At 37.2% G+C, this 20,846-nt stretch overlaps 9 protein-coding genes across 9 annotated transcripts; 3 read left to right on the top strand and 6 right to left on the bottom strand.

Annotated features, from left to right (window-relative positions):
- Positions 1-310: 310 nt before the first annotated feature.
- On the bottom strand, positions 311-2,067 carry SPOG_02879 (uncharacterized protein). The gene has a single exon (XM_013165540.1). It carries the CDS (start codon positions 1,756-1,758, stop codon positions 484-486), a length of 1,275 nt encoding a protein of 424 aa, XP_013020994.1. The 5' UTR covers positions 1,759-2,067; the 3' UTR covers positions 311-483.
- On the top strand, positions 1,667-4,325 carry SPOG_02878 (RNA-binding protein; the record flags this gene model as incomplete). Its single annotated transcript, XM_013165539.1, has 3 exons — positions 1,667-1,690; positions 1,747-2,194; positions 2,365-4,325. Exons 2-3 carry the CDS (start codon positions 2,059-2,061, stop codon positions 4,323-4,325), a joined length of 2,097 nt encoding a protein of 698 aa, XP_013020993.1. The 5' UTR covers positions 1,667-1,690; positions 1,747-2,058.
- A 146-nt stretch (positions 4,326-4,471) lies between these two features.
- On the bottom strand, positions 4,472-5,778 carry SPOG_02877 (DNA repair endonuclease Swi10). The gene is made up of 4 exons (XM_013165538.1): positions 5,391-5,778; positions 5,328-5,345; positions 5,192-5,277; positions 4,472-5,118 (listed from the first exon to the last, which is right to left on the bottom strand). The coding sequence occupies exons 1-4, from the start codon at positions 5,544-5,546 to the stop codon at positions 4,614-4,616; spliced, it is 765 nt and encodes a 254-aa protein (XP_013020992.1). The 5' UTR covers positions 5,547-5,778; the 3' UTR covers positions 4,472-4,613.
- Positions 5,779-5,794: 16 nt separating this feature from the next.
- On the bottom strand, positions 5,795-7,786 carry SPOG_02876 (ER oxidoreductin Ero1a). Its single transcript, XM_013165537.1, has one exon. It carries the CDS (start codon positions 7,669-7,671, stop codon positions 6,271-6,273), a length of 1,401 nt encoding a protein of 466 aa, XP_013020991.1. The 5' UTR covers positions 7,672-7,786; the 3' UTR covers positions 5,795-6,270.
- A 158-nt stretch (positions 7,787-7,944) lies between these two features.
- On the bottom strand, positions 7,945-10,518 carry SPOG_02875 (hsp78-like protein; the record flags this gene model as incomplete). The annotated part of the gene is made up of 1 exon (XM_013165536.1): positions 7,945-10,518. The coding sequence occupies one exon, from the start codon at positions 10,516-10,518 to the stop codon at positions 8,107-8,109; it is 2,412 nt and encodes an 803-aa protein (XP_013020990.1). The 3' UTR covers positions 7,945-8,106.
- A 450-nt stretch (positions 10,519-10,968) lies between these two features.
- SPOG_02874 (ADP-ribosylation factor) lies at positions 10,969-12,793 on the bottom strand. The gene is made up of 2 exons (XM_013165535.1): positions 12,635-12,793; positions 10,969-12,580 (listed from the first exon to the last, which is right to left on the bottom strand). The coding sequence occupies exons 1-2, from the start codon at positions 12,683-12,685 to the stop codon at positions 12,089-12,091; spliced, it is 543 nt and encodes a 180-aa protein (XP_013020989.1). The 5' UTR covers positions 12,686-12,793; the 3' UTR covers positions 10,969-12,088.
- A 924-nt stretch (positions 12,794-13,717) lies between these two features.
- SPOG_02873 (X-Pro dipeptidase) lies at positions 13,718-15,322 on the top strand. The gene has a single exon (XM_013165534.1). The coding sequence runs from the start codon at positions 13,908-13,910 to the stop codon at positions 15,249-15,251; it is 1,344 nt and encodes a 447-aa protein (XP_013020988.1). The 5' UTR covers positions 13,718-13,907; the 3' UTR covers positions 15,252-15,322.
- Positions 15,306-17,520, bottom strand: SPOG_02872 (seven transmembrane receptor-like protein). The gene is made up of 3 exons (XM_013165533.1): positions 16,765-17,520; positions 16,618-16,696; positions 15,306-16,558 (listed from the first exon to the last, which is right to left on the bottom strand). Exons 1-3 carry the CDS (start codon positions 16,849-16,851, stop codon positions 15,348-15,350), a joined length of 1,377 nt encoding a protein of 458 aa, XP_013020987.1. The 5' UTR covers positions 16,852-17,520; the 3' UTR covers positions 15,306-15,347.
- A 153-nt stretch (positions 17,521-17,673) lies between these two features.
- SPOG_02871 (DNA helicase I) lies at positions 17,674-20,570 on the top strand. The gene is made up of 2 exons (XM_013165532.1): positions 17,674-19,561; positions 19,614-20,570. The coding sequence occupies exons 1-2, from the start codon at positions 17,752-17,754 to the stop codon at positions 20,438-20,440; spliced, it is 2,637 nt and encodes an 878-aa protein (XP_013020986.1). The 5' UTR covers positions 17,674-17,751; the 3' UTR covers positions 20,441-20,570.
- Positions 20,571-20,846: the final 276 nt, after the last annotated feature.

Here is a 20,846-nt window from a genome sequence, read left to right on the forward strand (position 1 = left end):
TATATATATATATATATATATATATATATATACGTAGTAGTAGTAGTAGTAGTAGTAGTACGTATATATATATTATTTTTTTTTTTTTTTTTTTTTTTTTTTTTCTTTTTCTTTTTATGTGAAGTCTTTAATCAGGCGAAACATGGTTGATGATTTATAGGTTCATAGAGCCTTAAAAAACATTGCAAAGGCCGCTAAGATTTAGCAAAAATGTGATTATGAGGTTCATTTGGGTTTCGGTTATAGATTACAAGTTTTATATAAAATGAATAAAAATGTATTTACATCTTCGGCTCAAAAATTCTAAGTTGACAGAAATTGTAAAACAATAAAAATTCAAACTATCGAGGAAATCCGAGATATATTATTAAAGCTGGAGATTAGTCAGTGTGAGGTAAATATATTAGCAAAGTTATTAATTATGTATGAATTAGGAAAAAGAAGGATTTTGATAAAAGAAAGTAAAATTTTGCTAGTTGGGCTTTAAAATTCCACGCTTTCTCGGTAAGCAATATACTCATTCTGGAAAGGATTCCATATATAACAAGGAATAATGACTTCAATAAAATAGCGAATCAGCCACTGTACTAGACTGTCTTCGTTAACATATTCATAAAACGGAAGCATATCAATGATTATAGCATTAAATGCAAAAAGGAAAGGAAAAATGCAGATGACACTAATGCAGTAAATCAGTGAACGGTTACAAACTTTCGCAGAGTATTTATTCTTTTGGGTCCTTTCTTTATACAGCAAAAAAATGACGAATAACCAGATTATGCTGGAAGCACACTCATTTAACCATTGATCAACTAAGAGCAGAGGTTCATAATGATAATAATCACGACCTTCTAACATATATAGTCTAAGAAATATGCGAAAGAGAAATGGAAAAATCAATCCAGTACCGACACTGATAATGAATTTGGGTTGAACAGGTCGCCAAACCCCAAAACCAAAAGAGGCAAGAAAAAGGAGCAAACGATGCACAAACATCCGAAAGCTGTTTTGAAAAATACGACAGAGCTCTAATCTCCAATTGTCCGAAGAAAACAATGAGGGATTAATAGCCGTGCTAATAATGAGCAGCAATAATCCATATTGCATAGGTAGTACTTTCTCAGGTTGGGACGAGAGTGCGTAGATCCAGTAACCAGCTGATAGCAGAGAAATAACAGTAGTAACAAGTGGGGTATAGTTTTTGTTCGTCTTTGGATGTTGTATAGATAGAACTTCACGCTTCGTAAAAGTTATAATAATGTCCGAATCCAAGCTTGTCAATGGCCTCGTTGCCACACAATAAAAGCCCGAGTCGTTTATTTTGTAAGAATTAACGTTACCCGTCGACGTCGACACTATATCGTTAATAACAGAACTTCTGTTGCACTCGAATGGACCCGTCCACTCTTCTCGCTTATCCGATGGGAAGTAAACCGAAGTTTTAAGTTCATCTATCTCAGAGTGTAAATAATAAGAAAAAAGATTTTCCATGCTTTCTAAGGGGCTTAAAGTACATTCCCGATCCTTTATATTAAATAAACATATGGCGACAGGTTTATCATCACCCCAATATAAAAAATTGGCATACAAAGGGTGAATTTGTGCGTTCACCTTTTCACAGGTTACTCTCGTATAAAACTCTTCTTGTTCAGGGTCCTTGACAATGATAGATAATTGGGCATTGCTCACTGTAAGCAAGAAACAGAGTGAAAACAACCAAAATAGCCAGTTCCTAACTGACACTAGATAACTCTGCATTTTTCTACGTCCCTTGTGTTCAGTAGTTGGTAGGAAACAGGAAAATAATAAAAACCTATAAGTGGGGTTCCTAACGTCAAATTGTGAGTTTTCTAATACGAATTCAATGTCTGTACAACAAATTTTAGAGCTTGGAGTCTTTCAAATTCCATCTTCATCTACTTTTCATTGCTTCGTCTGCTTCGTTGATATAATCATAAAATGACATATTCCCTTGGACGCAAAAAAATTCAGCGAATTGGAAAAGTCTTTTCCTTTACAATTTTATCTTTTACCATCTAGGTCCTTGTTCTAATTGACATGTTTCCAAGGGAATGGAATCCCTCTGTCCTCATCAGCAAAGCTTTGTTTATTTACGTTTTGCAAGGTATCGATTACTTCGTAAACATGCGGTATACTTTTATAAGGAAACGGAAGCTAAGCGTTAAAAAAGCTGGTACTGCTTAAAATAAACAGCGCGCTGGAACGCGGTATTCTGTTCATGTAAAAGTGAGGATTTTACCAGCAAACACGATTGTCGCTGAACCATGACTCCCAGCAGCACATTGTTTGTGCGAAATCTCGCGTTTGGGACGAAAACAGAGGATCTGTCTAATTTCTTTTCAGATATCGGTCCCATTAAGCACACGGTAGTTGTTACCAATCCTGAAACAGGTGAAAATCGTGGTTATGGATTTGTTACATTTTCCATGTTAGAAGATGCAGAGCGCGCAATTCAAGAATTAAGAAACAAAAAATTAAACGGAAGGATTTTACGTATGGACTATGCTGCTCATCGTAAGCGTGCCGGTCCTTCTGAGGAAAAAGAAAAGGAGTTGGAACAAGTAAGCAATCGAAAGCCACAGGCTCCTCGACAAGACAATCGTCCTCGATTGATTATTCGCAATCTTCCTTGGTCCATAAAGAAACCAAAAGATCTGGAACCTTATTTTGAGAAATTCGGAAAGATTCGAGAAATTCGAGTGCCGACAAAACCCGGAGGTCGTATGTGTGGATTCGCTTTTGTATGGATGCAAGATCGTGAAGCTGCCCAAAAGGCCATGGATGCCGTTAACGGTACTAAGATTGATAACCGTCCCGTTGCTGTTGATTGGGCTTTAAGTAAGAATGCCTATGAGTCTAATGTAACATCACACGAAGAAAGTGATGAAAAATCAAAAGAAAACAATGAAAGTGAAGAAGAAGAAATCAAAGAAGACATTTTAAGTGACTCTGATGCTCATTCTTCTGTTGTACCTGAAAACAATGATGAAGAAGACTTGGAAAAGGATGATGCAGAGCAATCTGAAGCGTCTCAAGAAGAATTGTCTTCTGAGTCTGATTCTGAATCTGTGGATAAATCCGTTGATCGAAAAGAAAACTTGGGAGACACAATATTTATCCGTAATATTCTTTTTGAGTGTACTGAACAGCAGTTGTACCAGCATTTTCGTCAATTCGGGCCTTTGGCTTATGCAAAGATTGTCAGAGATCCTGTTACTGATAAATCTTTAGGTAGAGCCTTTGTTAAGTTCCGCTATCAAAAAGACTGCAATGACTGTCTTGAATTGGCTGCCCAAGTTCCAAAAACCGATCCCACTGTTGCTGAACAGCGTCTTTTGCCCTCTGTATTGGTGGAAGAAGATATCGATTCGGATAGCGTGGCGTCTCGTTTCTTGTTGAATGGTCGTATTCTTAACGTTACTAAGGCCGTTACAAGAGAAGAAGCTGGCGATTTCACCCAAAAAAGCATAGCCGAAAGGAAACAGAAGTTAGGAAAGGGAGTGGATAGAAGACATTTGTTTCTGTTGAACGAAGGTCGTATTGGTACAGGACACCCTCTTTTCGAAAAACTGTCAGACACGGACAAATCGATGAGATCTATGTCTATAAATCAGCGTAAAAAACTGCTAGAATCTAACCCTACCCTTCATTTGTCTTTAAGCAGACTTTCAATTCGAAACTTGTCTCGTCACATCGACCACAAAATGTTGGCCTTTTTAGGTCGTCAAGCCATTCGTTGCTTTAAAGAAGATGTTGAAAAGGGACTTCGTCAAGAACTTTCTGACGAAGAAAAAAGCCGCGACAAAGGTCAGTCTACGAAACGCGGTAAAAACGGAAGTGTTTTAAAACAAGCTAAGGTAGAACTCGAAAAGTCGGGTGCAGGCAGATCTAAAGGCTATGGTTTCTTAGAATTTGTTTCTCACAAGTACGCACTTATGGCCTTACGCTGGTTGAACGGTAGAGAAGTCACTGTTCGTAAGATAATTCAAGAAGAAATTGAATGGGCACGTTCTCATAAGCTTCCTGAACCAGAGATGCCTGTTATGGACTTCAATGATCGGCCAAGAAGACTGATTGTTGAGTTTGCCATTGAAAATATAAAGGTAGTCAAGCGACGCCAAGAAAAAGAAACTACGTTCCGTGAAAAGGCAAAGCAAATGCAAGCTAACAAAGAAGAAGAAGCTGAACAACTGAAGCGTAAACGAACAGATTCCTCGGGGGATGACGGTGAAAAGGAGAAGAAGGCTAAGGTTGCTCGGATTATTCAACAGAAACGCATGAAAAGACGACAACGGAAACATTGAGATTAAATGCTTCTGCAGTGATATGTCACATTTAAATTTCGCTCTTTTTTGTTTGGATTTTGTTACAAAAACAACCATACGAAAATTTTTTGGTTATTTTGATTCACACCTAACATATTTTTTACATTATATAGAGATACACTGGGTTTTTGGGAAATTAATGTACACATAATATTCGTTACAATATTATCTATGAACAATTAACTAGCTCGTAAATTATTGATGCGTAGTTCATATAGTCAAGTAGAAAGCCAACTGAACAGCGTTCGTATTTATTTTTCTTCTTATTTATATCTCTTTCGAAATTGATTCGGGATTTTTGATAACTGAACGGGACATGAAGGGTTGTTGTACGGCTTCCAAAAAACGATTGACTTTCGTAGGGCCCCAACCCTCGAGTTGCTCTAACTCCTCTCTTGAAGCGGACAATGCACCCTTTAAGGATCCAAACTGAGAAAGAAGAGTCAGGCTATCGCTCTTATTGATACCTCGAACGGAGGTAAGGCATGTCTGAACTTGGGTCAAGTAATCCATAGATGGTTTCTCCATAATAGAAGTAGGAGTTACATGTTCGTATGCTTTATATGTTTCCAAGTATCTTGCAGCTTCTTCTGATGACCAAGCAAGGACCAAGGTAAACTGATTCACTATACTAGTTTTTACTAGCTCTTGAATAGAAGCTTGGTGATTATCAACGTCTACTAGGACAAGCATGATTCGTAAGTTGTATGCCTTTCCTAGTCGAGATATTCTTCCATATATATATTCAGGATGAAGATGATGATATTTAAGACTACCAGAAAAAAAATCGTGTTAGCGAGTAGAAACGATGACAGCCAGATAAGGAAAGCAATAAAACAATATACCTCAAAAACAAACTACAAATCCCATTCCCCATAACAAAGTCCGGGACTATTTCTGCGTACTCCCAAGGCACATTTCGGACATGAGGCTATGGCCGTTAGCTTCTTAGAGAATAATGCATCCATAAAACGATCATACCAATAAAGGATTCCCTTTCTATAATTCATTCCGTTAGTTTGCTTACTAGGATTCCTAACATACCTGTCGAAAATTCACAAGGATCGCATGAGTTGTAACTCTTGATACCTTTTGAGGGATAATCGGTTGAGCTTGATTACCAGAAGTGTTTGTCTTCTCAACCTGTTCAAGAGCTGTAAGGCCTAGTTGTTCAAACTCCTCATCATCAATGTCTGACATGGATGGATGTCAAAGGTTTTGGACGGGTTTCGGGTGTTTGCAGGCAGTAGATGTTACTAAATTTCGTATTGCTTACAGAATTTGTCTTTTCCAATCCAAAGCAACATTTCCTTTCGATTTTGATATTGTAAATCTTGTTTATTGCTTTTTTTTTTTTTTTAATCAAGCTCAGCTTTCAGACTCGTTTGAACAGCACTTTTTGATAGCTTGAATTTTACAAAACAACATCTTCTTATAAGCTACTTAAACAAAAAAAAATTTTTACAAGGGTCTAGTTTCTCATCCAAAACAATTCTATTCCATACAACACACTATATACAACTATGTACTATGTTTAGACATCTGCCATAAGACAGTTCATGATTTCTCTAAAAAACGTTAGTAAAAGAACATAAAATTTTTTTTTTTATGAATTGAAAACCAAAATCAGCAATAAAAATTGGGTTTATCTTCGTATCCGGGGTCTTAATCCCGTTCAGTAACACGGACCAATTTTAGTCATCATATTTAATTTTATTTTCATTTGCAATAAAATTGTACATACCTTCATACAAGAGAAACCAATTTTCTTTTCCTCTAAACTCCTTTTTTTTTGGGGAATCGCCTTAGGAGTTGGTTAAGGACAACCTTGTAACCACCTAAAGAATCCTTTTATAGTAAAATTTTCCAAATGTAAAGAAAGTAAATAAAAAAAAACAGATTTTTAATAACAGAAGTCAATACATTAGATTAATCTTGGAACATTGCATATATAAAGGATGGCGTAAAATATGTACCAAAGTTGTTCAGCAAAAAAGGAAAGAATTTCACGAGTGGGAGCTTTAAAGGAAAGAGCAATAAGAAATTGAAGAAACTTAACGGAAAGATCAGCTCTTCTCCTTAATTGAAACCAAAAAGTCGACTGCACGGAATGAGAAATTCGATCAAAAGTATTGATCAAAGCTACTATTTCTGACGGACGTAGGTCACTAAGCTGGGTATTTGGCTCTAAGAGAAGTTTCAGAGCAGTTGCATAGCCAGTAATTTGAAGCTTTCCCCATAACCTGCACTTATCACAACCGACACAGTCCATAATGCGAGAAATATCCCGGAAATGTTTGCGGAACGTTTCTTTAAACTTTTGAGATTCTTCATCAGCAAAGAAATTAGAGCTTACAATAACTTTACTATCCTGCTTGGCATAAAAAACGAGTAGCTCAAATGCGTTTCTTGTTCGTTCATCAATCGCTTGATTGTCTGGACAAAAAGACAAGGGAATATTGCTTTCGGATTTTTCTAGCTGATCAGCAATCTGTACAAGCGCTTGATGTAAAAGAGCGTAATTAAAGAAGATATTCTCAATACGGTCTGGATAATTCCCGACTTTGGTCAACCACCACTCCAAGTTCTTGGTCCAACGATTTTGATCGGCGTCATAATAGTTTTCGCAAATGTGAGAAGATATGCTAGCGTGAAAACCGGATATAATCTTGTTCAACATACGCTTCTCCTCGCAAGCGACGGAGGGTAATATGGACAGAACATCGTCTTCTTCTGGCGAAAGTTGAAACGGAGACATGCCTGACTTATAGAAAGCGTTGCTTTTTAATCCTTCTGTATTTTCATCATCGCTTACCACGAAGCAATTCTGCTCATAAATACTGCGCCAGATAGCAGCTGTATGATCCCCCGAGTACCCAGTAAACCTTTCGGGATTTTTAGCAAGCGAAACGTAAACGCAATCCTGTTTGGAAGACACTTCATCAACATAGCAGTAATCTAATTGAGAATTATGTTCCCAATTGCATCTTGTTTGATTTTTCTTAGAGGAAGGTTCAAAGTCACTCAAGCTCTTCCAAACGTTCGGTATCTCATTTTCTTCCAGCGTGTCGACAGCGCATCCTTGACTACTACACATAGCATTGTCGTTTTCCCACAGTGGGCATTCAGCCTGGTACAGGTTCAATTTGTAGTACGAAAAATAATCACTTCCCTCGGTCAAAACTGGCAATAACGTTCGTACTCTACTTTGCATTCGATGGATTGCATCCGTGTCAACTTCAGTTTGTCGAACCGCTACATTTGGAAGCAGAAGATACGCCCATAAGGCGTGCCAAATCATAAATAGCTTATCGATTCCAAGCATTTTGTATGAATCCCTTGTAATTCTGGTATTTTAATACTATGCTATTGTAAAATTCATTCGTAATTGTTTCTTTTTTTGCGTCCAAAACTGACTATATGGTTGTTTTCAAAAATTCTACTCCATCAACTGAATATAATATGATTTTGAGCTATGTGATATCGTAATATCGTAACATTTTAAAGAGACATTGTTACTCATATGAAAATCAGTCAATCATACAAAAGCCTTTACTAGTTTCTTGTATTCTGATGAAAAACAAACGTTTAAAGAAAACAATTACTGTGTATCCATTCCTTTACTGCTTAGCAGTTTCAGTGAAAGAATTCTTAATTCCAAAGTCAATCATTTCATTGCCAAAATAATTTAGTTTTTTATTAAATATTTCGTGTCATTAAAAAGAGCAAGCTCAAATTTTCATGAGTTAACTATCATGAATTAATTTTCTTGGGAGTTTTTCGACTCCAGTCTTGAAATCTTAAACTCTAAATCTCCATCCAAAACATCAATCATAACATTTTCGTCAGACTTTATCTCACCTTGAATAATTTTCATGGCCATGGTGTTCAAAATCTTCTTTTGGATTAAACGATTCAATGGTCTTGCACCGTAGGAAGGAGAATATCCCTTTTCGGCAAGCCATTTCTTTGCAGCATCGCTGACGTTAAGCGTTATACGACGATCATTCAATCGTTCCTGAACTTCAGCTAAACGAACATTGACAATGCCTTCCAAGTTCTTTTCGGACAATTTGTTAAATACAATTTGGTCATCAATTCGGTTTATGAATTCAGGAGGATAGTAGCTTTGTACCATTTCAAGAACCTTTGTTCGAGATTCAGGCGTAACACTGCTACTAGGATCATTAACAAGGATCTCACTGCCAAGATTAGATGTCATTACGATTAAGGTTGAACGGAAATCAACCTTGCGACCTTGAGCATCCGTCAAAAATCCCTCGTCTAACACTTGCAATAAGAGGTTGGTAACATCGTTATGGGCTTTTTCTAATTCATCAAAAAGCAACACGGCGTAAGGCTTGCGACGAACAGCTTCCGTAAGCTCTCCAGATTCTTCATAACCCACGTAACCTGGAGGACTGCCAACAAGGCGAGAAACCGTGTGCTTTTCTTGGAATTCAGACATGTCAAAACGAATCATTGCTTTCTCACTGTCAAACAAAAATTCTGCGAGAGCCTTGGTAAGTGCGGTTTTACCGACACCTGTGGGGCCTAAGAATAGGAAAGAAGCTAAGGGACGGTTGCTGTTTTGCAAACCAGCACGCGACAAGCGAACAGCATCTGCGATAGCATGAAGAGCCTCATCTTGTCCGATAATAGTCTTACCGATTGTCCTTTCCATATGTAGTAAACGGTCACGTTCTCCACGCATTAAGTTTGTAGTAGGAATGCCAGTCGCTCGAGAAACGACAATTGCAATATCATCACTGGTAACAGAGTCATGTACTAATGAAGGTTTTTTATTGTGCAAATTTTCCTCTTCCTCTGGAAGCTTGCGTTTTAATTCTGGAATAATGGCATATTGAAGCTCAGAAGCGCGAGTATAATCGCCTTCACGTTGAGTTCGCTCCAGCTCAATCCTAGCTTTTTCTAGTTCAGATTTCGCAGCCTTAATATTATTCAAGGCACCCCTTTCTTCTTCCCAAACGGCAGAGAGCTTCTCTTGATCAACCCTTAATTCCGCCAATTTGCTTTCTAGTTTTTCACGACGTTCAATCGACGTGGTATCTGTTTCTTTTCTCAAAGATTCAAGCTCAATCTGGATCGTCATAATTTGTCGATCTAATCGGCGCAGTTCATCTGGTTTGGATTCTTGTTGCAGTCGTAACGAAGAACAAGCTTCGTCCACTAAATCAATGGCCTTGTCAGGAAGGAACCGATCAGTTATATAACGAGCACTATAGGTGACAGCAGTAACCAAAGAATCATCTGTAATCCGCACACCATGATGTACTTCATAACGTTCTTTCAAACCGCGAAGGATTGAAATGGAGTCTGAAATAGAAGGTTCAGTTATCATGACAGCTTGGAAGCGACGAGCTAAAGCTGCATCCTTCTCAATATACTTTCGATATTCCTCCAGAGTAGTAGCACCACAGCATTGTAGTTTTCCTCTAGCTAAAGCCGGCTTGAGCAAATTGCTAGCATCTATAGAGCCCTCTGCTTTACCAAATCCAAGCAAAAGGTGCATTTCGTCGACGAAAAGTATGACCTTTCCTTCCGCTGTCTCTAAATCGCTTAAAACACTCTTCAAGCGCTCTTCAAAATCACCACGAAATTTTGCACCTGAAATTAGGGCACCCAAGTCAAGGACAATAACCGTTTTTTCTTTCATTGACTCCGGAACTTCTCCTCGGACAATTCTTGTAGCTAACCCTTCCATAATGGCAGTCTTACCAACGCCTGCAGGACCAACGAGAGCCGGGTTGTTTTTGGTGCGGCGTGATAAAATCTGAATTGTCCTTTGTATTTCTTCTTCACGGCCAATTACAGGGTCAAGTTTCCCTTGTTTGGCTAGAGCAGTAAGGTCAGTACCAAATTCCTCCAAAGCTGCTCCAGGTTTTGGTGTTCCACCTAAATTCATTCGAAAGGTTCCTCCATTTGGATTTGCCGCATAAAATCTGCGTTGATTCCATCTTAAATTTCGCCAATTGCTTTTGACGGCAAGTGACAGACGCGAAGAAGCATTCACGCTTCCAGTACTTTGCACAATTGCAGGCTTTTGAGAAAGATTTCTTGAAATAAGATGGCGAGGTAATTTCTTTAAGCTTCCATGGTACTGCCGAACGTTGATTATTCGGTTCACAATACCTTTCTGTACTGCGTACATCTTGAATATGTTTATGTCGTGCACTACAAGATTTCACGGGTCATCATCTTCTTATATAGAAACTGTTACTTATGTTAGCGCGCACCTAGAAAGAAATCTTTAGAAGAAATTCAAATAGCGCATCTCGTTGAAATGTGTAAAGTAGTATGACGAGATGGAAGGAAGTGATTTTGTTTACGAGAAAGAAAGGTTTGTTCTATGGAATTTCAATTTTAAGAAGAAACAAAGGTTAGTAAAGAGTAAAAGAATTCTCTTGCCCAATTAAGCCTTGTTATCGACTTGACGTGCGTTTGCAAACTTTTCCAGTCGAGTTCTCTAGTTAAGTAAATAATGGAGGGTAACAAAATTGGCGAGAAAGTGGAAATGCGTAGTATAGAAAACCAGAGGAATCCTGAACTTTCCACGTTCTAGATTATACTTGATTTATTCTTGCACTTTCTGTTTTCACTTATTTTTGTTTATTTTGCCGTTTATGCTTTTGTATAGAATTTTTCCATAAGTATTACTTCAAAACAGATTACGGAAGTCGTGCGGACATAATCAATATGTTATTTAATATCTTTATATAAGCACATAAAAACAATAGAGAAAACTCCAAGGGGGACGATTCTAACAAGAAGTATCTGGAATTCATAAATCGCGTGAAAAACTAAAAGAGTAGTTTCTCAGGTTGAGATCTTCTCACACTATGATTCATATCCTTGCAATTACTCTTTGTCAGGAGAACTCTATTCAGTGCCTTCCTTCAATATTGCGCAGTAGTGGGGAATAGAAAAAGTTCAATCCTTTGAATTATCTTAAGCTGTACTTCAGTCATGAAAAAGCAATCGCCTATCAAACATAGTTAAACCTTTACTAAGCGTTGTCCAGTTCTGTACGAAGCCTAATCTGCATTCAGCATGAACAGACGATAGAAAAAAAAAACCGTGTCCACAAATTTCGATAGCCATACGCATAAAAGAAAGAGAAAGGCAGTCATGGATGGCAGTATTGCTCAAAAGACCAGATAGAATCTATGCAAACGAATGATAGACAGAACGCTTCCAAATCTGCTTCAGAATTGATACAAAATTTTAAGCACTGCACAACGAACATGTTAACACGTATTTGCATGACAGGAAACCAATTTGACTAAAAATAGAAACTTGCAAAAATAAGTACTTTGCTTCTTGGATAGGAAAATTTTATACTCTAAATTCTAAAGAACCCATATGAATCTTCTTTGTATTGCCTAAGATCGTACCTGAACTACTCGTCTGCAATACAGGTACAATACGTATGGAGCTAATCAAATTGAACACATAAAATGAATTACGTATGGATTCCAAACAAGGAGCATTAAAATACGGTACATGTTCGGCTTAATAAAAGTCAAAGGACTTGGGAGTTCATATGACACTGTTAGACTCCAAAGAAAGGAATCCAATGAGTACAAACGCCCACAGCAGAATCGAGAACGATACAAAAAGAAAAAGAGCATAGGAAATGCAGAGATAGTAAATCATAGGTTGCATAACTAGAGATGTAAGGATAGTCGTCCTCTGGAGGATAATTTATTGGTTGAAATCGTTTACTGGTTCTTGAGATTGGTGGAAAGCCACTCAAGACCTTCGTAAAGACCATCACCACTAGTAGCACAAGTGGCTTGGATATACCATTGACGATGGCGAAGAGAATGAAGACCGAGCTTGTCAGTAATTTCAGCAGCATTCATGGCGTTTGGCAAATCTTGTTTATTGGCAAAGACCAATAAGAGGGCATCTCGAAGTTCGTCTTCATTAAGCATACGTTGCAATTCTTCATGAGCCTCAGAGATACGTTCACGGTCGTTGGAGTCAACAACAAAGATAATACCTTGAGTATTTTGGAAGTAGTGTCTCCATAAAGGACGAATCTTGTCTTGACCACCAACATCCCACACTGTGAAAGAAATATTGCGGTACTCAACAGTTTCTACATTGAAGCCGATCGTGGGGATTGTGGTTACAATTTCACCGAGCTTAAGTTTATATAAAATGGTAGTTTTACCAGCAGCATCAAGACCAACCATAAGGATACGCATCTATATAAACAATCGATGTGGTTAACTCCTTCCTCTTTCTCACAATTTTCTTACCTCCCTCTTGCCAAAGAGACTTTGAAATAATTTGCTGATGCTCAAACCCATTATTCTTATATTTCTTTTCTTGACGGTCGTTTCTCTATGGGACGGTTGTTTTTGGTAGAAGATGAAATCTATCTGGTGGTGCAGCGGGGGTTTACGGCTTGGTGGTCGGTGACCGTTATCAAGCTCTAACAATGGTGGATTCCATATATTACGATTTACACAAGTTCTCTTACCCATAATTTGTATACTATTTTACTATTCAATTATAAATATTTTGGCTGTATTTCAATGTATATTTTAGTTTCCTTGTTTTTTGATCGTAGGTCTTCTCTCTACCATAATACTTCCACTAGTTTGCAATGCAGAAAAGTTGCTTAAGACAAGTACAAAAGTTACTAAATTTGTTTAGTTTTTCCTCCTTTTTTTTAAAAAATTAATAATATTTTGGTCTATATCGATCTGATTCTTTACGTAGTAAGTTATAAATATAATAAGAATACAGTAGCAAAGGACAAGGTAAGGAATTCTCGTTTCTTTATTCTTTTTTTTTAAAAAATTTCTTCAGTGCTCTTTTTGTTACATTTATAATCTGAGTTTTGATTCGAAACTACAGTCTTTTCTTAGTAGACACCTAAGGATAGGAAATACTACGATCAAAACGATGAACCCCCCTGTTTCTTCGATTCAGAAATGTGAACGCTAATATCATTTGACTGTAAAGGATTTCTCTGTAGAATATGCATCAAGCGTTCATAGACGAGGCAGGGTTATTTTACTATCTTCTCTGTCTCTTCCCATCTGATTTCCTACATACTTAATCCTTGTTTTAAGGAAGGGAGGGATTCGATACAACTACGGTCAGGATTCAAAACGTTGATTCCATTTACAAGATACACACAGTCTACGAGAGTATCCTTTATTATATTGACCTGAATGTATTGCAGATTGTCTTCATAAAGCTGCTTCTATTGTTTTAACGTTATAAAGCACCTCGAAACTTTGGTGCTTCTCGTTCATTTATATATTAGTGTTTTCTATATATGGATTCGAGACTAATACAAATAGAAAGGGAACAATGAATTAATTTATTCTTACTTTTAATAATGAAATTAGCTTCTTTGACACATCCTTTTGAACAGCCCTTACGTTACAGACATCGATGACTGACTGACTACTACTCTTAACATCAACGTCCTGTAAGGAAAATTCATATATTCATTATTTTTTGGTCTTTTCTCCTTTTTTGATTAATTTGATTTTATTTACTTTACATTTCGTTTAAATGGTGTCTTTGGAGTATGGGTTTGAACGAGCCAAGCACTTGCTAAAGCGGCCGTTTGTTCGCTACACTTTCATTGGTCTTCTTTCCTTGTTATTCGGGTTTTTGTCATTCAAATATGTCTTTCGTAAGTCGCTTAATCCAGTTGATGAACTGTATCAATGCGCTGTACCTTCCATGATCTATGTCCCTCCCATGATTAATAAAGTGATTGCCATTCAAGAAGAAGAGTTTATTAGACGTCGTGATAGACTCGCCTCCACTTTAGCTTCCGAGAATATTGATGCCTTCATCATGGAACCAACTATTTCTATGAATTACTATGCCAACATTTCTTCCAATGCTTGGGGGTTATCCGAACGTCCCTTTTTAGGAATTGTTTTCGCTGAGGAAGAATCTTCTGGAGCAACTGTGTTTTTCTTGCTTCCAAAATTTGAACTTCCTCGCGCAAAAGAATTGGTGGGAGACAAATTAAACGCAAGGTATATTACTTGGGATGAGGATGAAAATCCTTATCAAGTTTTATATGACACCCTTGGACCTTCTAAGCTTATGATTGATGGTACAGTACGACACTTTATAGCTCAAGGCTTACAGGAAAGTGGATTTGAAGTTGTGGGTCAATCTAAAAGTGTATCCAGTCTTCGTGAAATTAAAAGCGATGCTGAAATTGACATTATGTTTCGAGTAAATATTGCTACAGTCGCTGTTATCCGATCCGTTCAGCCATGTCTAAAGCCTGGAATAACAGAACTTGACTTGGCCGAAACCATCAACAGACTTTTTATTTATGGTGGCCTTCCACCTCAAGATAGCCCAATTGTTTTGTTTGGGGAACGTGCAGCTATGCCTCATGGTACACCTTCCGAGCGTTCATTGAACAAGAATGAATTTGCTTTAATTGACATTGGAACTGAACTTTTTGGCTATCACAGTGACTGTACTAGAACAGTCCTTCCAAATGATCAAAAAATGACTAAAGAGATGGAGAACATATGGAATCTCGTGTTTGAAGCTCAGACGGCCGGAATGAACGCTTTGACATATTCTAACCATACTTCATGTGCAAGTGTTGATCGTATTGCAAGAAATATTATCCGTGAAGCTGGCTATGGCGAATTTTTTATTCACCGATTGGGTCATGGATTGGGATTGGAGGAACACGAAAATTCATACTTAAATTCCGCAAACAATAACACTTACATTCAGAAAGGAAATATATTTACTGTTGAGCCAGGAATTTATATTCCCGATAAGATTGGGGTACGGATTGAAGATGCTGTTCTTGTTTCTGATTTTCCCGTCCTCTTGACAAACTACAGAGCAAACAGCCCCTATGAACCATAATGAAAACTTTTTACATAATTTATATAAATGCAAAAATAATAATATGAATCATGATTGTCTTTTTGAATGAATTTGTTGACTTTATTGAACTTAAAATTATGTAAGGTTTATGTCTTCTTGTATCAAATGCAATTCCTCTTCAAGTCGAGGATCAAAATCAGGATAATTCAATCCATGAGGATCGAGTTCTAGGTTTCTGGGAGAAGGTCTCCATAAAAATGCTAACAAACTTAGACATATCAGATGCAAAGCATCCATCCAGCCATCCATGAAAAACCACCGGAACTTCCAAATCTTGGATGATGAAGAATGGTTAGTCCTTGCACAAAAAGCAAAAGCAACGAGACCGAATACAGTATTCAGGACCATGGTCATAGCCGCAGAAATGCGCAATACTTTATAATTACCGTGTAGCAAAGTGAAGCGCTTTTCCATCATGGCTTGTAGCGTGCTAGGGAAGTATATTAAACTTTGGTACAGAAGCACTAATGATGAAGACACAGCAATGATTAAAAAAGCACCGTACCATAAACCTAGGTGAATGGACTGGATAGAAATACCAAAAAATTTAACGGAAAATAAAGAAAGGAACAAAATTCCTAGGGGAAGACCATGCTGTTTCATTAACCTTTCAGTGATTTTTGGAGAATATCTCGTATATCCCCAAGAAAATATAAGTAGCAAAACAAAGTCTAGCACTTTTTCTAGGGAAAAAATCACGGATACTATAAATTCTGAAATCCAGGTAAATCCCGTCCTGTCTCTGAGGTTCTTAGTGTCTAGTACAATAGAGGTTAACGCTTGAGTAGTACAGGAAAAACAAAAAAAGAACAATAAGACACCCTGGATCGGTACTATGGAGTTTTTATATTGAAAGCGAAAAAACATCCATAGAGCCAAAACGACACTATATGCAATAGTTATTCCACCAGATAAAGGCAAACGAGGGTATTGGGAAGCGGGTAGATTACCATAAGCATTTTGCCAATTGACAAGAGCTTGATATGGTTTATTCTTTAGTGAATGGGTCCAAATGCAATAATAACCAGAGTGATTAATGCTATACACTATATTCGTTGGGTAAGAAGAAACAATTTGTGAATGAACTGTCTTTGCAGAAGTAGCGTTCCAGATATAAAAACCTATTTGCTCAGGTTCACAGAAATGATCTGTGTAAGCAGCATCGTAGTCACAAAGATAGACCCTTTCACCATTTTCTTTGCTTTTTCCTATCTGTTTTATATCCTTCCAACGAAAGATTAGAACTTCAATCTCGTTTTCTTGATCCCAAGGCTGTGTCCAATTGACTAGATTTGTTAGTTTTGGTATGTTTTTACTTGAGCCATGGGAAGAATACGAGACGTACTATAGATAGCAGGATTTAAAGATCCTCCTGATTCAGACTTGGAATAAATTCCATTACATAGTTCACGGTATTTTGAGTTCTGTGGAACGTATTTGTCAGTGATCACGAAGTAAAAGATATAACGAAGGCATCCTTCCTAATACTTACGAGAAGTGTCTTTTCTGCCAAAGTTATTGATACAAAAAAGCCCAAAAGAAGAGCCAGGTTAGCGAAACATGTTTTTAGAATCTTCATAGAGTTTAATTAGATAGATTCACGAACATAGAGTGTTTCTCAATTAATGTAAATGCCTTTTAAGTGTTCAGTTTTTCAAGAATATTGGTATTGCAAAGGAGTGAAAGACGATCCTGTGGTTTGTCCTAAAAAATTCAAAATTAGCAGGAATCTCTACTCTATTTGAGACTGAGGAATCCAGAAGAATATTTAAAATCTCCTAAAAAGTAAAAGGTGCTCCTGTCTTCTTATATTGAGAAAAGAAATAGAAAAATTTCGTAGGTAGGAAAGTTATGAAGGGATAATTGACAGCAACGGAAATCAAAAGTCTAGTGAAGCATGAAAATACTTTTTATTTTGATGAATGAATAATGCTAAAGCCCAATGAAGAGTTATAAGTGTCGAAAACAACCCAATTCCATAAACCGTTAAGGTAAATAAATAAACATCACAGGAGAAGGGTCTGAAATGAATCCTGGAATTGTGGTGTTTAGCACTAATTTTAAAGCTTCTAAAAATAACCATGATAACCGAGATTCGTTACACAGACGCTGAGAAGCTACAAATTCAATAGGAATGTATATTTATGGAGTTTGACCGTATCCAAAGAGATGAACACTCGAACGAATTATTAAACATCTCATCTTACTAAGTAGTTTACGCGCTTCCAGCGCTAGAACTCATTGCAAAAAGGAAATAGTACTAATTCCAAAATTTGCATTCCTAAAGCTAAAAACAGGTAATTTAATGAAATCAATAAACAACAATGAAATATATGTAAGTATATTTAAAACTACTTCCGTACTGAAGAAATCAGTTATTAGTTGTTTCGGCTTGACCTCTTGTCACATTACCAGGAACCGTTGGGTAATGTGGTCGGCTTACTTTTCAATTACACGCTCGTTTCAATAGATCCTTTATATGAATGGTACAAGATCTTTTCAGCCTCCTTTTTTTCAGCTTCCAACAGAACTTCTACCGTTAATTTGCCGTTTTTTGTCTGTTCAGGATATTCAAAATTTAGTGACTGTAATACCATCAGTATATCCTGTACTAGAAGCCTCAATTGACTTATTTTGGAAAAAAAAGCATTATGAAATCGATACACGCAAGAATCGACTCTTGAAAGAAGCTTTGAGTATTGGTTATGCACCTGCAGCTTCGAATGGATTCGTGAGTGGTACCCAGGTATCATCGACTGCTGCAGAACGTGAATATTACGCTAAATCAGATGAAGTAAAGTCCGTTTGTGGATTGCCTCCGGGCCCTATGAAAATAGAGCAGGTTGGTACATGTATCGACTACCTTTTGACTTCACAATATGGAATGGATCTTCATGGGAAGAAGATAAAGACTTCTTTTTTCTCTTTAAATGATGCTGGAGATGAATGGGTACATTCTATGTGCCTTCAATTGCGGCAGTATCTATCTCCAGCTGCTGAAGGAGCCCTGGCCTCGTTTCAACGTCGAAGTCTTTCAAGCCTCTTCTTACAGATTCTGTTTGTTGGAATGCTCTTTGAAGAGGATTTGTGGTATTATTTTAATATCCTCTATGATGTTTCATCATCTACAGCTATTGAGTTTGCATATTTCTTAAATACTCTTCTTACAATCGTAAAAACTGATTATGAGCATTATCGTGATCCACTTTCTCAAACTTTAGTATCTGCTAGTAGCAGATTTCAAGATACAGTTCTCTCTATAGAATCACCGTTTGACGATAGTTTTGAGAAGGGCCTTACCGCAGAACAGAAACGCATTGTCGAATGTGTATTACATCCCGGGGAAGTTTTGAAAGTCAAAGCTTTTGCAGGAACCGGCAAAACAAAAGCTCTTCTAGAATTCTCCCGTAGCAGGCCACATAACAAAATTTTATATGTAGCATTTAACAAGGCTGCTAAAGAAGAGGCTGAACAACGTTTTCCGTTGAACGTTAAATGCTCCACCATACATGGATTAGCTTACGGAGCAATCTTAGCTCAAGCGGATCTTCCCGCTTCAAAGCTTGAAAGGCAACTCTCTAATACCAATATTGCAAATCTATTGTCTCTACAAGCTGCATTTCCTAAATCAAATCGGAAAGCAGCTCCTGGGACTCCTTCTGCAACCCTGGTAGCTTCTCACATAATGTTCACCTTGAACCGATTTATGCATTCGACGGATTCTCACCTGAGTTTTCGACACGTTAGTAAGCGCAGTTTAGAAGTAACTCAGTTATCAAAAGAAAAATTGCTAGCATACGCGAGAAGACTATGGTCATTGATTATAAATTTTGATTGCCCATACGCCCCTCTGATTCCCGATGCGTACATGAAGTTGCTTCATCTATACGAATTTCCGAATATATTCTCAAAATTTGATTACATACTATTTGATGAAGCTCAAGATTTTACTCGATGCATGGTAGATGTGATTTACAGGCAAAAGCACGCTAGGATTGTTATCGTTGGAGATGCTCATCAATGCATTTACGGATTTCGGGGGGCCGATGCTTGTGCATTTGATGAAGTATTATACCCTTCTACAAAGCAGTTGTACTTGACAAAGAGCTTTCGGTTTGGAAATTCTGTTGCCAAATATGCTAACTTCATCTTGTCTCTAAAAGGAGAAAATGTGAAACTCAGGGGTGTTAAGGATGATCGAGTATTCCGATCTGTAAATGAACCATTTTCTGTGGTAAACCAGAATTTCCGTTTCATTCCTCATACAGTCATTTTTAGAACTAACAAAGGTAAGTGTTTAATTTTTTAGGGCTTTTAAACTTACTAAGCATAATGTATTAGAACTCATTTTACAATCGATCCGTTTGTCGGTTTCATTGCCAAAGAATATCCCTATAACTATTTTGGGCTCTATGAAAAAAAAAGCCTTTCAACTTTTGCGCAGTGGTTCAGAACTTGCCCATGGACAACGGCCATCTCATCCTAAATTGAGAGAATTTACCTCCTGGGCCGAGTTTGAAACGCATGTCAAAAACTCGGCAGAAGAAGATCCTGAGCTTGCCTTGGTGTATGATATGGCAGAGGAGTTGTTTAGCGAAAGTTTTCTAACAAGGTTGGATAATTGTGAACAAAGACTGATCCAATCGAAAGATGAAGGAGAAAACGGAATCATCTTGGCAACTGCACATCAATCAAAAGGTTTAGAATGGGACAATGTGCAATTAGGTAATGATTTTCGACCGAAGTTTGATAGTACTTCTTATGCACGAATTGGATCTTCGCGGTATCTGAAGGAGGAAATCAACATTCTTTATGTTGCCCTCACCCGAGCAAAATGCTGCCTAATTTTGAATGATACGATAGCAAAATTTTATGCTTTGGAAAAAGGGTTATTACGATTTGCAGGGGGGGTTCCTTCTTTGGAGGAAGAAATGCAAATTGAGAAGGTTGCTATATTTGTTGATTGGCAAATTGAAAACTTCAGTTTTCTTTGCGATATATCTACTGAATGTTATAACTTTTTTGTAGATCTAGATGGGAAAACGGTATGGGATGTATTTTTTGGTGTGCTTTCAGGAAGCTGGCAAAATTATATCGCGAATACGGCGGAGCGCCTCAAAAGGACCATGTTATTTATTGAAGATCAATTATTTATAAATCATAGTTGAGCACGGAATTTAATTGAATAGCATCTTTATTTATGTGTGCATAAAATGCCTTATTTTTTTCAGGAACTAGACAAATATCCATAGATTATAATCTTTAAATTTATGACTATGAAGCTAGAGAGTAATTTAATTTTTCTTTTCTTTCTTCTATCGTTTTACAGTATGATTGCTTTCAATTTATTTATTATGTTTACAACCATAAACCAGATCTATGAAAGGAAAATATAGAATGGAATTGGGACTAATATGGATTGTGCAAGCTTAAATCTTACTTAAAATTTACATTAAATATTATTATAGATAGATACATTCGTTCTTCATTCCAAGGAATCATTTTCGTGATTTTTTTTTTTATTTTCCCCAAGTAAACAAACATTTGGCGCTATACGAATAAAGCTTTATCCAA

The sequence above is a fragment of the Schizosaccharomyces cryophilus genome (genome assembly GCF_000004155.1).
Source record: "Schizosaccharomyces cryophilus OY26 unplaced genomic scaffold supercont4.1, whole genome shotgun sequence".
NCBI classification, from domain to species: Eukaryota; Fungi; Ascomycota; class Schizosaccharomycetes; order Schizosaccharomycetales; family Schizosaccharomycetaceae; genus Schizosaccharomyces; species Schizosaccharomyces cryophilus.